Source organism: Zootermopsis nevadensis, unplaced genomic scaffold (genome assembly GCF_977971745.1).
Source record: "Zootermopsis nevadensis isolate Lab colony 2312 unplaced genomic scaffold, Znev_1.0 Znev_ptg000028l, whole genome shotgun sequence".
Taxonomy (NCBI): Eukaryota; Metazoa; Arthropoda; class Insecta; order Blattodea; family Termopsidae; genus Zootermopsis; species Zootermopsis nevadensis.
The window spans coordinates 13,235,704-13,247,932 of NW_028259160.1; the positions used below are offsets into that span (position 1 = coordinate 13,235,704).

The 12,229-nt window shown below is 37.0% G+C and overlaps 1 protein-coding gene across 2 annotated transcripts; it reads left to right on the forward strand.

Moving 5' to 3' along the window:
- Positions 1 to 1,921: 1,921 nt before the first annotated feature.
- On the forward strand, positions 1,922 to 10,233 carry LOC110832783 (uncharacterized). 2 transcript variants are annotated; one of them, XM_022070089.2, is made up of 3 exons: positions 1,922 to 3,531; positions 6,111 to 6,325; positions 7,365 to 10,233. In XM_022070089.2, exons 1-3 carry the CDS (start codon positions 2,647 to 2,649, stop codon positions 7,537 to 7,539), a joined length of 1,275 nt encoding a protein of 424 aa, XP_021925781.1. In that variant the 5' UTR covers positions 1,922 to 2,646; the 3' UTR covers positions 7,540 to 10,233. The 2 variants fall into 2 exon arrangements, with proteins under 2 accessions (XP_021925781.1, XP_021925780.1); XM_022070088.2 differs by having other exon boundaries at positions 6,111 to 6,321.
- Positions 10,234 to 12,229: the final 1,996 nt, after the last annotated feature.

The window sequence follows — 12,229 nt, forward strand, 5'->3', positions numbered from 1 at the left end:
GATAAAGAATGCAGTAGACCAAAAATACGAACAATAAATAAAAATATCTTAAATCTGATAATAAAGTTCGCACACTTCAGATCAAATAACACGACGAACACAGTGGACCACAGCACAAATTCTCCGCTCACACCATAACCTACGACAAGATGTCAAGTGGACTGAGAACAAGGAACGGTGACTCCACAGTAAAAATAAGAAAACAGTATTACACGCTTGTCTATTCAACGTTGGGAAAGTACGTGGGGCTTCTCTTCATTTAAGACGGAGAGAAAGGGGTAAGTCAGAAGATCTGAGATCAAACAGTCGTCAGCGTCCTCAATTGTAATTTTTGCAGTCTGTTGGGCTACGAGCTGTTGTTACCATTTGGCAATACACTGGTTGTGTATGTTATGCAACGTGACACAACTCAACGTCATGTGTGTCCTGTGCTAAGCACCCTGAGGTTGCTGGGCAAACAAAGAGAAATTTAGGTGATATTTGAGGTTTCACGGCTATGAGAATGATGATGTTTGCCTGGGGTTTGAAGCCGTATAGAATCGTCGTTAGGGGTCAAAGTTTCGGAGGAACATACTGTCTCCAGCCTCAGGGTAGAAGAGTCAATGAGAAGTGGAGGAATTGATACAGAGTTAAACGAAGGGAAGGCTGAGGGAGCGGCCTTATCGTTCCTCATCCCCGACTGGGTCACCAACTCAGAGAAACAACGACATAAACAGGTATTTAATTTCTTAAGTAATTTTGTCTAATGTTATCGTACCTGTGAACAGATAAGAACCACCCCGCTATTAGGAAGGCAAGACAAAGGTAACTCCACGTAAAGTCTCAGACAAGATATACAGTAACCCGAACGAGATACGATCCGGAATCTCCCAAATAGAGATCTACAACTTTACTACCCCAGCAACAAAGTGTCAATTTCTCAGTAGCAATTTTTAGTCGTATTAGGTTCTTACAAATTTTATTCAGCTCCTTAATTAAAGGTGCCTACACGTATGTGTACAGATGGTACACTATCTTATAGCTGCTAAAACCTGTTACTTTATAAAAAAAACTATTACACAAATTAGATGCTATATAGGATTTTAAAAACTAACGGCTTTGGAATCTCCACAAGTGATTTCCGTTGTTCTTGTGTCATATAAACCAGACACCAATTGCCATGCATAAAAATGAGATTACTGGTAGGAGGTTATGGTTAGCTTCATTAGGTTCCACTGAAGCTGCACCATTTGTTCCAAGAAACCAAAATACAACGAGAGTGCACTCAAAGGAATGAGGGTCATGTCCATCTCAGTATTTCCTACTGCGGGAATTCCTGTTCTTGTTTACCCAAACTACTCAGAAGGCAATCCCACAACACCACGACGCGAATCGAGAGCGGAATTTATTACTGGCTAACGGGCTTTCTAAATCCAAAATCGTCCATTAAGGACGACGTTCAATACAACTACAGACAGCTAGTTTAAAGATAACTTGTCTTCTGGCATGTTGCGCCTCGCCTCGTAGTTTTGTAGAATTTTACCAACGTTTTAGAGGTCCTTGCTGCCTCTATTTACTTCATTTGTGACCTGGTCTTTCCTTTTAGAAAGATTGTTCTGTATCCATCTTCAGGTTATAAAAGAACAAAAGCCTATCTATTGTGCCCCATGGCTGAGCCAGTCTCAAGCCTGGATCACTCGAAAATATTTGCTAAATTTTTGACACATCCTTAAATATTACAATTTTAATTCTGTGTGTCAGAGTCGTTATGTTAGGGAACAGGAAATTCGTTCCGATGATCTGCGTTACCCATGTCTAAGCAGAGCGCGCATAAAGAACGCACAGCGCAATTGAAAAAGCGCTTGCGCATTACCGAGTACTGTATACAATAAGCAAAACAGAAGCATGCGCAGTAGCTTTATCCCGGTTCAAAATATTGATCCCTTCAGATGCAACGTACAACACCCGCATCAAGATATTGCCATATGGTTCTGTCTCTTATTTTCTGAAATATTGTTTGTAAATATGAACAGAAAACGACAGATAAGTGTCAGTGATCGAAGCCTCGAATGTGTGCAATTGTGTGCTGTGACGTAGCTACTTCATTCTGGAGATACACTCTTTGAATACGTAATACTGTAGCATACGTAGGCGAGTGTAACAGTTACAAATATGAATTGCTACTTATGTAGTGCTTAAAGCCTTGTAAAATCTTGAGCATGGCTGTTTCTGCTCTTCCTCAGTGATAATTTGAGACCGGTCTGATATTTCAAAGCAGAGGTCTATTGTACATATTTATATAGTTAGTTTTAATAGTCAGAATATACGTAGTAGCATTTAAATACGTATTTAATTGCGTGTGGTGCATCCAAGATGTTATCAATTCAGCTATAAAAAGGTATGTTTTGTGGTTAATGGCTTAACTAAAGTGTTACAAAACTAACATTATTAAATTACGTATGTGTACTTACTGAGTATTTGTCAGTGTTTGTAAATTTTCCTCGTTATTTGATTTACGTGAACGATGGAACTATTTTTACAGTGAGGTGGCATAAGATTCAGCAGCTTTCTTTTGCGTCTGTGTAATTCTATGTTGGTTCTATAATGTGACGCATTATACATTTTGTACTACGTATAGTGGGATATTGGTAGTTTATTTTGAACAGTATGGCTGTACAACAAAGTGGTGTGCCTGTCCTAATAGGTGTCTCTATACTTTCACTATTTTTAGCGCTAAGTGTTTATTACATGGTGGACAATATTACAAGGCCGTCTGAAGATAAAGAACACATAACTTATTCCACCGAAAAAGACAATGGACCATCTGAAAATCATAAGACGACAAATCCCCTAACAGAATTTCTGTATCAACAATTATTTCAAAGAAAAGCTCATGACGTATGCCCCGTCTATTTAGCAAATGTCTGTAGGTGGAATTTACAAAAAGATGACAACGGAATAAAAAGTTATAAAAACACAACAAAACAGAAACTAAAGCAGTTTCATGGTATAATTAGACTGTGCCAAGTATTTGGAACTATAAAATATCAAGATGTTTGTTTTTATGTAGGAAACAGTTTATTAGAGCATATTTCAGAAAATGGAATAGTTTCTCAAATATTTCAGGACTGTGTCTACATAAACGATAACGGATATCCTTGTCTTATTAAGAGTAAAACTGAATCTGATTATCTAGCGCCACGAAATGCTTGTGTTTCTGACAGTACTACTGTCATCAATGTGCTCACTAAACGCTGTAGGTTTCGAGAGGAATCATATCTTAACGACAGCAACTTCATGCCATTCGAAGACTTGATTTACGAGGTGGAAAACGACAATTACAGGAATGAAAATGGACGTACGACAGAGGAGAATTCTGCCAACGCCGAAACTGGTGACAGCAATCAACAATATAAATCTGGAAACAACAAGACGCAGACTGGGACCAATGCTACAACTGTCGTCTGCCATGTTTTGTTGGCTGCTTTGCTAGTAGTTTCAGCTTCCGTAGCTTTATTTGAAGTGTGCAGAGATCGCCTGTCTAATAAACAGGTAATTAATTACCATCATGGTGAGACACACTTTTGGAGTTCTGTCTGTTTACGAGTAACAACATCTCAAGTTCTGTTTTCTTAATCGGTGAGTAAAAATATAAACTTCAGCCAAGTATTTAAACTCTGCTTTATAGAACTCTTCTTTGTTAATTTAGCAGATTTTCGGTTTATATTTTGTTTATTTCCAGCTAAATTAAAACCTAAGGAAATTTACGGGATAATGTAATAAAATTTAACAATAACATAGTTGCAAAATCTATATGCAAAAAACATAATAAATTCGAATATTCAAAATAAATTCATCAAAATTATTACGAACTTCTGGACATCATCTGCCAACTCATCTGGACGTTTCGGAGCCCGCCAAAGTGCGGCAAAAGTTTAGACGCTGTTTCTTTCGAATACTTTCACTTCTCTTCTGATCAGCACGTTCGCCAGATACTTCACAGAAACGTAATTTTCCGAATGTGCGATACATCTCTAAAGATAATCACGAGGTCAGCTTCAGTTCACCAAAATACTTTCTTTATTTTAACACTGTCAGGATCGTATCGCATTGTATTAGAATGCGACATTCCGAATATAAGTCTGGGTCCCACAGAGAATCTCAAAGCGTTAAATTACCCACGTTTTCTAATATAACACATTTAAACAAAAAAACTATAATACTTCACAGATAACGCGGTCTATTACAAACTGTAAAACTAAACAAGCAAATTTCAGAATCATACATTTCAAATTCGAAATAGTCCTATAAGAAATAAAGTCTTGAGAGGTCTTGTACGGATAAGAGCGGATTTCTGAATAGATGTTTCAGATGGCTAGACAATATAGACAGCATACAAAGACAGTCTTGGCCATCGTAATAATGCTATTGAAACCAATAACGTTCCATTAGGCCAACTGCCCAGACAATTACCGGCTGTGCTCAATGAACACACATAACAACTATACAGGAACTTGTTAACGTCGTCACACACACACACACACACACACACCTAGGTGGTGCGTCAGTTACGTTCTGCACTTACATACACCGCGAGTTCCAACCGGGATGTCTGTCGTTTTAAGTCTGCTGTGATAATACCGTCAAATAGACCGTGAAATACTTCAGCTTAACTAAGACTGAGGGAACAGAACCTGAAGTTTAACACCGCTAATAACAGTACGATATTAAAAACGGTCTCGAATCAGTTCAGTCCACTCGCAATCCTCACAGTCCATCACCTGAAGAATCATCTTACGCACTGCCATTTAACTACTAGGCAAACTAGGCGGAAGGCTAGATCGGCAAAAAAAACAACTAAATTATACAAATAGTTATGTGTGCTGAAGTCGACAGGGTGACGGGATGGCGGAGTCGGGGGATACAAGAATGAATTTTCGCCCACAGCTCAAAATACTCTGGCGCCGGCCCGGATCTTACCGATATGCTCCTCATCGAACGTCTAAGTGCCCTTTTACAAAATGTTTCACCATAAAAATACTACATTCATTCCTTGTCTCCCCCATCCAACGCAGGGGAGAGGGGTACGTTACAGTTCAGTTAACAGAAAAACTGTCTCAATACAATACAATATACTATGTCTTAGCGTAAATGTTGGACCTTCGAACGTGAAATATTTCTAACTAAACATTGAAAAGCCAACCTCATGACGTACCAGATACTTCAGGAGGGGGACCGGAATATTTAACCGGGTTTCTGGGAGAAATAAATGTTTTTATGCTAATAAAACGGTGGCAATGTGACAACAACGTAGCGAAATTCAAAACATTATTCATCATGAGCCATTACATGGCAGAAACTGTAAGTAAACTCAAATTCTGGAAGTCGTGGACCACAAATTAGAAACCACTGGTCTACTAAGCCAGTGGTATTCAACCTTTTTTGTTCGCGTACCCCCAGATATAATTTCTCTTCAACTTTGTACCCCCAAAGATGTTGGTGTATAATTCAAGTTATACATAGTATATAATCTACATCTAAAATAAATTAAATTAATTACATTACTGATTGATCATAAAATAATATATTTTTTTGAATTTCACGTAGACCCTAAGATGTCTTCGCGTACCCCAGGTTGAATACCACTGTACTAAGCAATGTAAATCGACAAACTACACGGGACAAAATCGACGTAAGCAGTCGAAATACAATCTACAGATAAATCGTGAAGAAACGACAAATTCAGATTACACAAGGCAGCAACTGGACGAGAACGTGATGCATGATTTGGAGATGTAATTGTTTCAATCTGTTGCGTACATTCATAATTACACTTGTAGAAAGTGATAAAATCAATGTCTAGGACAAAGAAAATCCAGATTTGTAAGTCAATATATATGCATCATCTTCTTGAAGATGACACACTATGTTGATGAACGCAGTCTTTTGAAAATATGTTTCAAATGAAATTTCAGAGGCCAGTTTCGGTCTCAAGACGGGGCTTGGTTCTAAAATTCTGCAGCATGATACGTTTTGTGAATACCTGTGCCCATCTTGCGCCTTCTCATGGACAAGTCGTAATTTGGGTTAAAAAGTAGATCGAGGGACATTTTGTATTGCGTTGCATGCAGTTGGGACAACAATCCATTATCGGTGATGGTAGGATCAACGCCATTGGAAGCCACTCGTCCTTGCTGGACAACCGGCGCTGTTCATTGGCCGACCTAACTGCGAGCCGGCACGTGAGGCGAGAGTCGATACAGCAGGTGATTCCCCGAGAACCCAGTAGCTACAACACAAGTTCTACCGTGGCGCCACTTTGCCCACAGACGAAACTCCTAGGCAAGTATGTTATTTATGTCCGCATATTTCACTTCACGGATTTCGAAATTAATTTTGTACGCAGCACCCCCTATAATTTTTTCAAAAATTGAAAAAAAATATTTTTTGTCTTTATATAATTTGTAACACTTTATTTCCTCTATATCATTATTTTAATATTGCCCCTTACGTTGTCTTTATCCACTAATCGGCTGAACTGATAGTAAAAGTCCACGGGCGATGAGTGGGAGTCAGATCGGGGCTATCATCCGGTTGCAAGGATTTCAGCGCGGCTAGCCGGTCAAAAGTAGAGAGCGCGGTGTGAGGTGGAGTGAGGGGCAGTTCACTGGTACAGCGCGTATCGGAGCTGCAGTCCCCGCAGCCGACTTATAGGAAACAACCTTGTCCGGTACCACGTGTTTTAGACTGGTTATTGTTAATGAGTGTTTAATAATTCTGTGTACTGACTATTATTTGTTCTGATAATGGTAATGAGCAAAGGAAGTGTATCATCGTTACGGCAAATTACTTTATATAAATTGTTTTTGAGTGAAAAATGATTTTAAAAAATCATGGCCGCCCTCTTCCGGACATACAAATAGTTAAAACATCGTCGATCATGTATGGGTTTTCTCCTGATGTAAATTTACTTTTCATTTATTTATATCGTTATGTGTTGAGATACTATTCTGATTTTTTCCCCTGCTCAGATTCACGAGCCGCCACTGTCTGTACGGCAAATCTACGCAGAAAGTTATCAGACGAGTATATTTTTTGTCCTCCACGTTTCGCTATAATCCCTACTGTACTCGAGGGCAATACCGTAGCCCTGCATGATAAAACAGAATTTCACCCAATTCCTGAAAAGCAGCTCACACATATTTCCTTTCTTCCTTTCTTTCTTTCTTCTTCCCAGGGATTAGGCAATGCATGAAACCCTGGTGAAAGTTGTAGTGTTTGACGTCTGCCCTTGCCACCCAAATGATCTTCCTCTTTCACATTTAGAATATGAATGAATTTATGTGACATATTGCTTCGATTTTACCAAGAACCAAATCTTATAGGTGCTCGACCACCACCATTATTACGCCGCAGTTCATTCCCAATCCACATGGGCGCTGCTGTGTCAATCACACGTCACTCTTTCACACCCAAAGAGCATGCCCTGACTCCGAGTGGATCAGCAACACCAACCAAATCCACGTCAAGGAGGACTTCGATGGATGGAAGCGAGGATGATTCTTCACCAGACACGGCAAAGCGAAGAGTCAGATTTCTAAGGAGATACTGAAGCTGAAATGATGCACTTTCGAAGTAATGCATCTGAATGGACACTTTGTTTCTTTACTTGCATTAAATATACATTTGATATGACGTAAAAGGTGCTATAAATTTATTTAGCAACAGTTGTAATGAATAGATTTTGGTAAAAAATAAGTGAATGGAAGAGGGAATTTGAGAATTCGAAAAGAACCATTAAAGAACATTTCCATACCATGATCACTGTTAAGAGTGACCGGATATAAAACATAAATGCTGATTGGACTTTAGCCTGTATGAAATGGGAGAGAATTTAAGGCGGGGGGGGGGGGGGATACAAGACAGTAAGTTCCAGTATAAATATCAGAAGACCTGATAGCGACATCTCAGTTTGAAATCAAATGGGGAAACATCAGCTGTTAATTGCTGTGAGACCATTAATGTAGCATAATTCTGAATTTTTCTTTGTTGAGTCACTAGATGTATAATTGGCTATTACTGCTCATTTGATAGTGTGCAATTGTTTGATGGTATTTTTTTTGTATAGGTGATGTAACGACTGATGATAAATAATACGACTACACTAAAAACTATAGTGACTGAAATCAGTCATTAACTTACCAAAGAAGCCTCACAAAAAAAGTTGAATGTTCAGTGTCCCACTGTCGTCATACGCGACCGATATCCGTATTCTCGAAACTTTCTTCCACCCATTTCTCTGTACTTTGCACAGAGTACTGCAAGGAAATAAATTATAATATAACTATTAAACTAAAAGAGATTTGTAAAAAATTTGATGTTTTCGTAGAGATTAAATTTTACGCAGTTGCCAAGGTTCAGGCTCTAAGAGAGAAATATTGAAAGAAATGAGAATGTAATGTTGTTTACTAGTAATAAAAATGTACTGGTTGGTAACTGAGAAAGAAACAGGAATTCATGCCAATATAGCAGGGCTGCGCTGGCTTTCATGTTAGGTAAATCTATATTGGTTTCTGGTAGGCAAAACTGCACTTGAATAAGTTGTCTTGGGATTTCCCCAAATTATTCTGCCATTACTTTCACTGAAATTTATATTATTTGCTTGTTACAAAAAATATTCCCAGGGTTTAACAATTTTGATGGTTGATAGTGTCATTAAACTAACCATGTTGATTTTTCGATAATTTTAATCTATCTGCTTAGAAAAATAAGCATATTAAGCCTTCAGACAGTAACATCACATAAAGCATTTCTATTTCCTTACATTGTAACATTTCATTATGACATATATTTTCTTCATTACATGTTATAATATCCTGAATTACAGTAATTCAAGTAAATGGAATTTAGCAGGCCATATTGTTATGTGAACTTAAGATCCTGTGGTTCACTATAACAATAAAGAAAATATTTGAATTTAATGAACTTATAACCAAAAAAATTTAAATAAGATATTTTATATTTCCATCCTTTATAATTCTCTGATGTAAAAACCAAACAACTAAAACACTGTTGATCCATTGACTGACTCCACAAAGCAGAGTCATTCTTGAGAAGCTAATAGTCAGTCAGACAGTTAAGAAATTCTTTGCCTTTACAGAATCTGAAGGTTCATTATCATGTTCACAAAAGCCTACCACTGGTCCCTATCCTGAGTCAACTGAATCCACTCTTTACCATTCAATTCTCTTGAAATCAATTTTAATATTATTCTCCCATAAATGACTCTCTATATAAAATTTTGTATTCATTTCCATGAATGTTATATGTCCTGCTCATCTAATCCTTGATTTGATCATCATAATAATATTTGAAGATGAACACAAATTATGAAGCTCCTCAATTTGCAATTGCCTCCAGTCACTTCCTGCTTTTTAGATCTAAATATTATAATCATCCTGTTCTCATAAAAGTCCAGCGTGCGTTGTTCAACTAGAGAATTCTATTATACAAGTGTTTTTTTAATGATATAAATGCAGTACTTTCAAGTTACTGTATTTTATTATCTGATTTCTATTAAACATTTAAAATATTATACAATGTTTTTAACAAATACTTGAAGTAAATAAAAATAATTGTTATCTTTCCATTAAGAGAATTAACTGTAAGTTCTGTGAATATAATCAACAGTTTCAGCAGTGTTTCTTGTATTCTGTGAAAACAAAATGAAAAGTGTTTTATGTCTTTCTTCAGTCTAACACATTCTACAAAATATAATCATATTAAATAGTGTTCAGAATGTAATGCAGTCACGTGTTTAATTAATGATCAAGATGTAACGCTACTTCATAGAGAGGTTATGTCTACAATGTCTCTATCCTCAGTTACAAAACAAATTGGGAGAGGAAATACCTAGTCGATTGGTACCATTAAACAAAACTGGGCCTAGCAGATGTAAACATAACCTGTATAATATCCAGGTTAAATTCTTACATCACAATACCAGGCAAATCTCACAAAAACTTTAAAACTGTATTCAGTATCATGTCCAAAATATATTTATTTTCTAATTACTTGCAATCTTCAACAAGTGAGAGTGTAAAATGTAATTAATGTGGTGTATAAGAGAAAATAGAACCTATGATTCTTATTGTCTTACATAAAACCTGGGGACTGGACCCTCGTTGTGCAGGCAGCTATTTCAATCATCTAACAAAATGTATTTCAGTGGAATAAATATATTTTTCAAAAGTATTCCTTGCTACTTTGAGTGCCTGACTGACCTTGATGTTCATTTACTGAAAATGCAGATCTGCTTGTGAAATAACTGCACCTTTCTTAAATAATTTTCATGCTTCATTCAGAGCTAAAACTCCTGCAGTTGGTAGAGAATCATTAAATAGTCTGTAAATCAATAATTGAATCAACCCCTCAATCAAGGCACAAGTCAGACTTGGCACACGTCTTTAAGTCAGTTATCCACGGTGTATACATAAAAACAGAAGTTAATTGAAAAATCTCCATTATGACTGACTGATGATTCTTGAGTTAGTTAATGATGCAATGGAGGCATCCAGTACGATACTTGAACTGTTACAGATGAATTTACACACATTTTTTAAGCAGTGTGACAAAATTTGGTGCACATTATATGAGCAACTTGTTGTCATGAAAGCGCCTTCAACTGATAATGAAATGACCTTATATCTCAAATTCTGCAAACTTTAAGTTGCGTTGCTTGTGATTATTAATATTATTATTCCCCTGAGAATAAAACTTAAGGAGATTTATTACAAAGTCATTTGAAAGGCACATGATATGCCACCTTCCATCTCACCGTCATCCCTATCAATGCATAAACCATTCTGTTAATGGTCAATTTGGCAGCATCCAGTCTTTCAAGGATGAACCACAGTAATACGAGAAACAAACATCGGAGTGTGGGCAACGCACAAATATATAAGTGTACCACACTATCTAAATTACTGTCCTGTCTTGAAGTTTATAATCTACCAAGATAATACAAAACAGTATATATTATTAAATGTGCTGTAAAATAAGACAAAAAAACATTTGAAGAAGGAAAATAATTTTAAGACACTTCATCACACTGAGATAAGCCACCCATATCATTAACATTATAACATAAATTATACTTTTTAACTACACCTAACCTTACCTAGTTTGGATATAAAAAATTGTGATCATGAGGGCAGTTAAAATAAAGTAATCTGACCGATTTCATTCCAATGGCTAGAGATTTCCTCAAAAAACTGAGTTTCTGAACAGTTCAAGACGTTCCCTGTATTTATGCAACCCATAGGTTCATCATCACATTCACAAAAGTATACCATTGAAACCTATCCCAATCCAATTGAATCCACTCAATACCTTATAAAATTTCTCTGTATAGTATTTAAGTTTTCAAGATGGTGAGTCTGAAGATGTCTGTCTTCTGGGTTGTTGTGTCGTGTAGTCTGGTAGAAGTTTACCGACGTTTCGGAGGTCCTTCCTGCCTCCATCATCAGGTCGATGTTAGAGGCAAGGACCTCTGAAACGTCGGTAAACGTCTACCAGACTAACACGGGGCAAAATCCCAGAAGACAGACATCTTAACATCTCTCTAAAAATGTCATCTGTTACCCGCCTACTTTTTCTTTCTTAGGTCCTCAGCACTTCGTTCTCAAAATCTTAAATCTTATTTCCTTACCCTGCGGTGGCAGAAGAAGTTTCACACACAAATAAAACAAACAGGAATATTTCCATACTTAAATGTTTTTTGCAAGAAAGCTTAACTACACTGCACATTAGTAACGTGACAACGAACGTAGACGTGAAATGATTTATGTCGTCACTACTCCTCTGAATAGTAACGACTCCTATGACTCCAAGAATTAAATGTTGTTTTACAAAAGGCCCAACAGATGGGCCAATGAATGTGGTCTACTGTCTTTTGCTACTCTATTAATACATGGCAGATTATCTATGATTAATACCGAGGGGTACCAGTAGTGCTCTTTACAGAAGCGTTAATGATATTCCCCGCCGCCTATTTTTTTTTAGGAAATTGGAAATAACACTTGTCTACAAAAGGAAATTTCGGCAGCGTAAATTTCACGAAACTTATTACTACACGAATATTACAATTTATGGAATTTTATAATTATATCATGTCCGTAATACGCCTGCTTGCCGTGGACGAATATTCTCGATGCTTCGCATTTCATTCAAAGACACGTTTGTATCATTT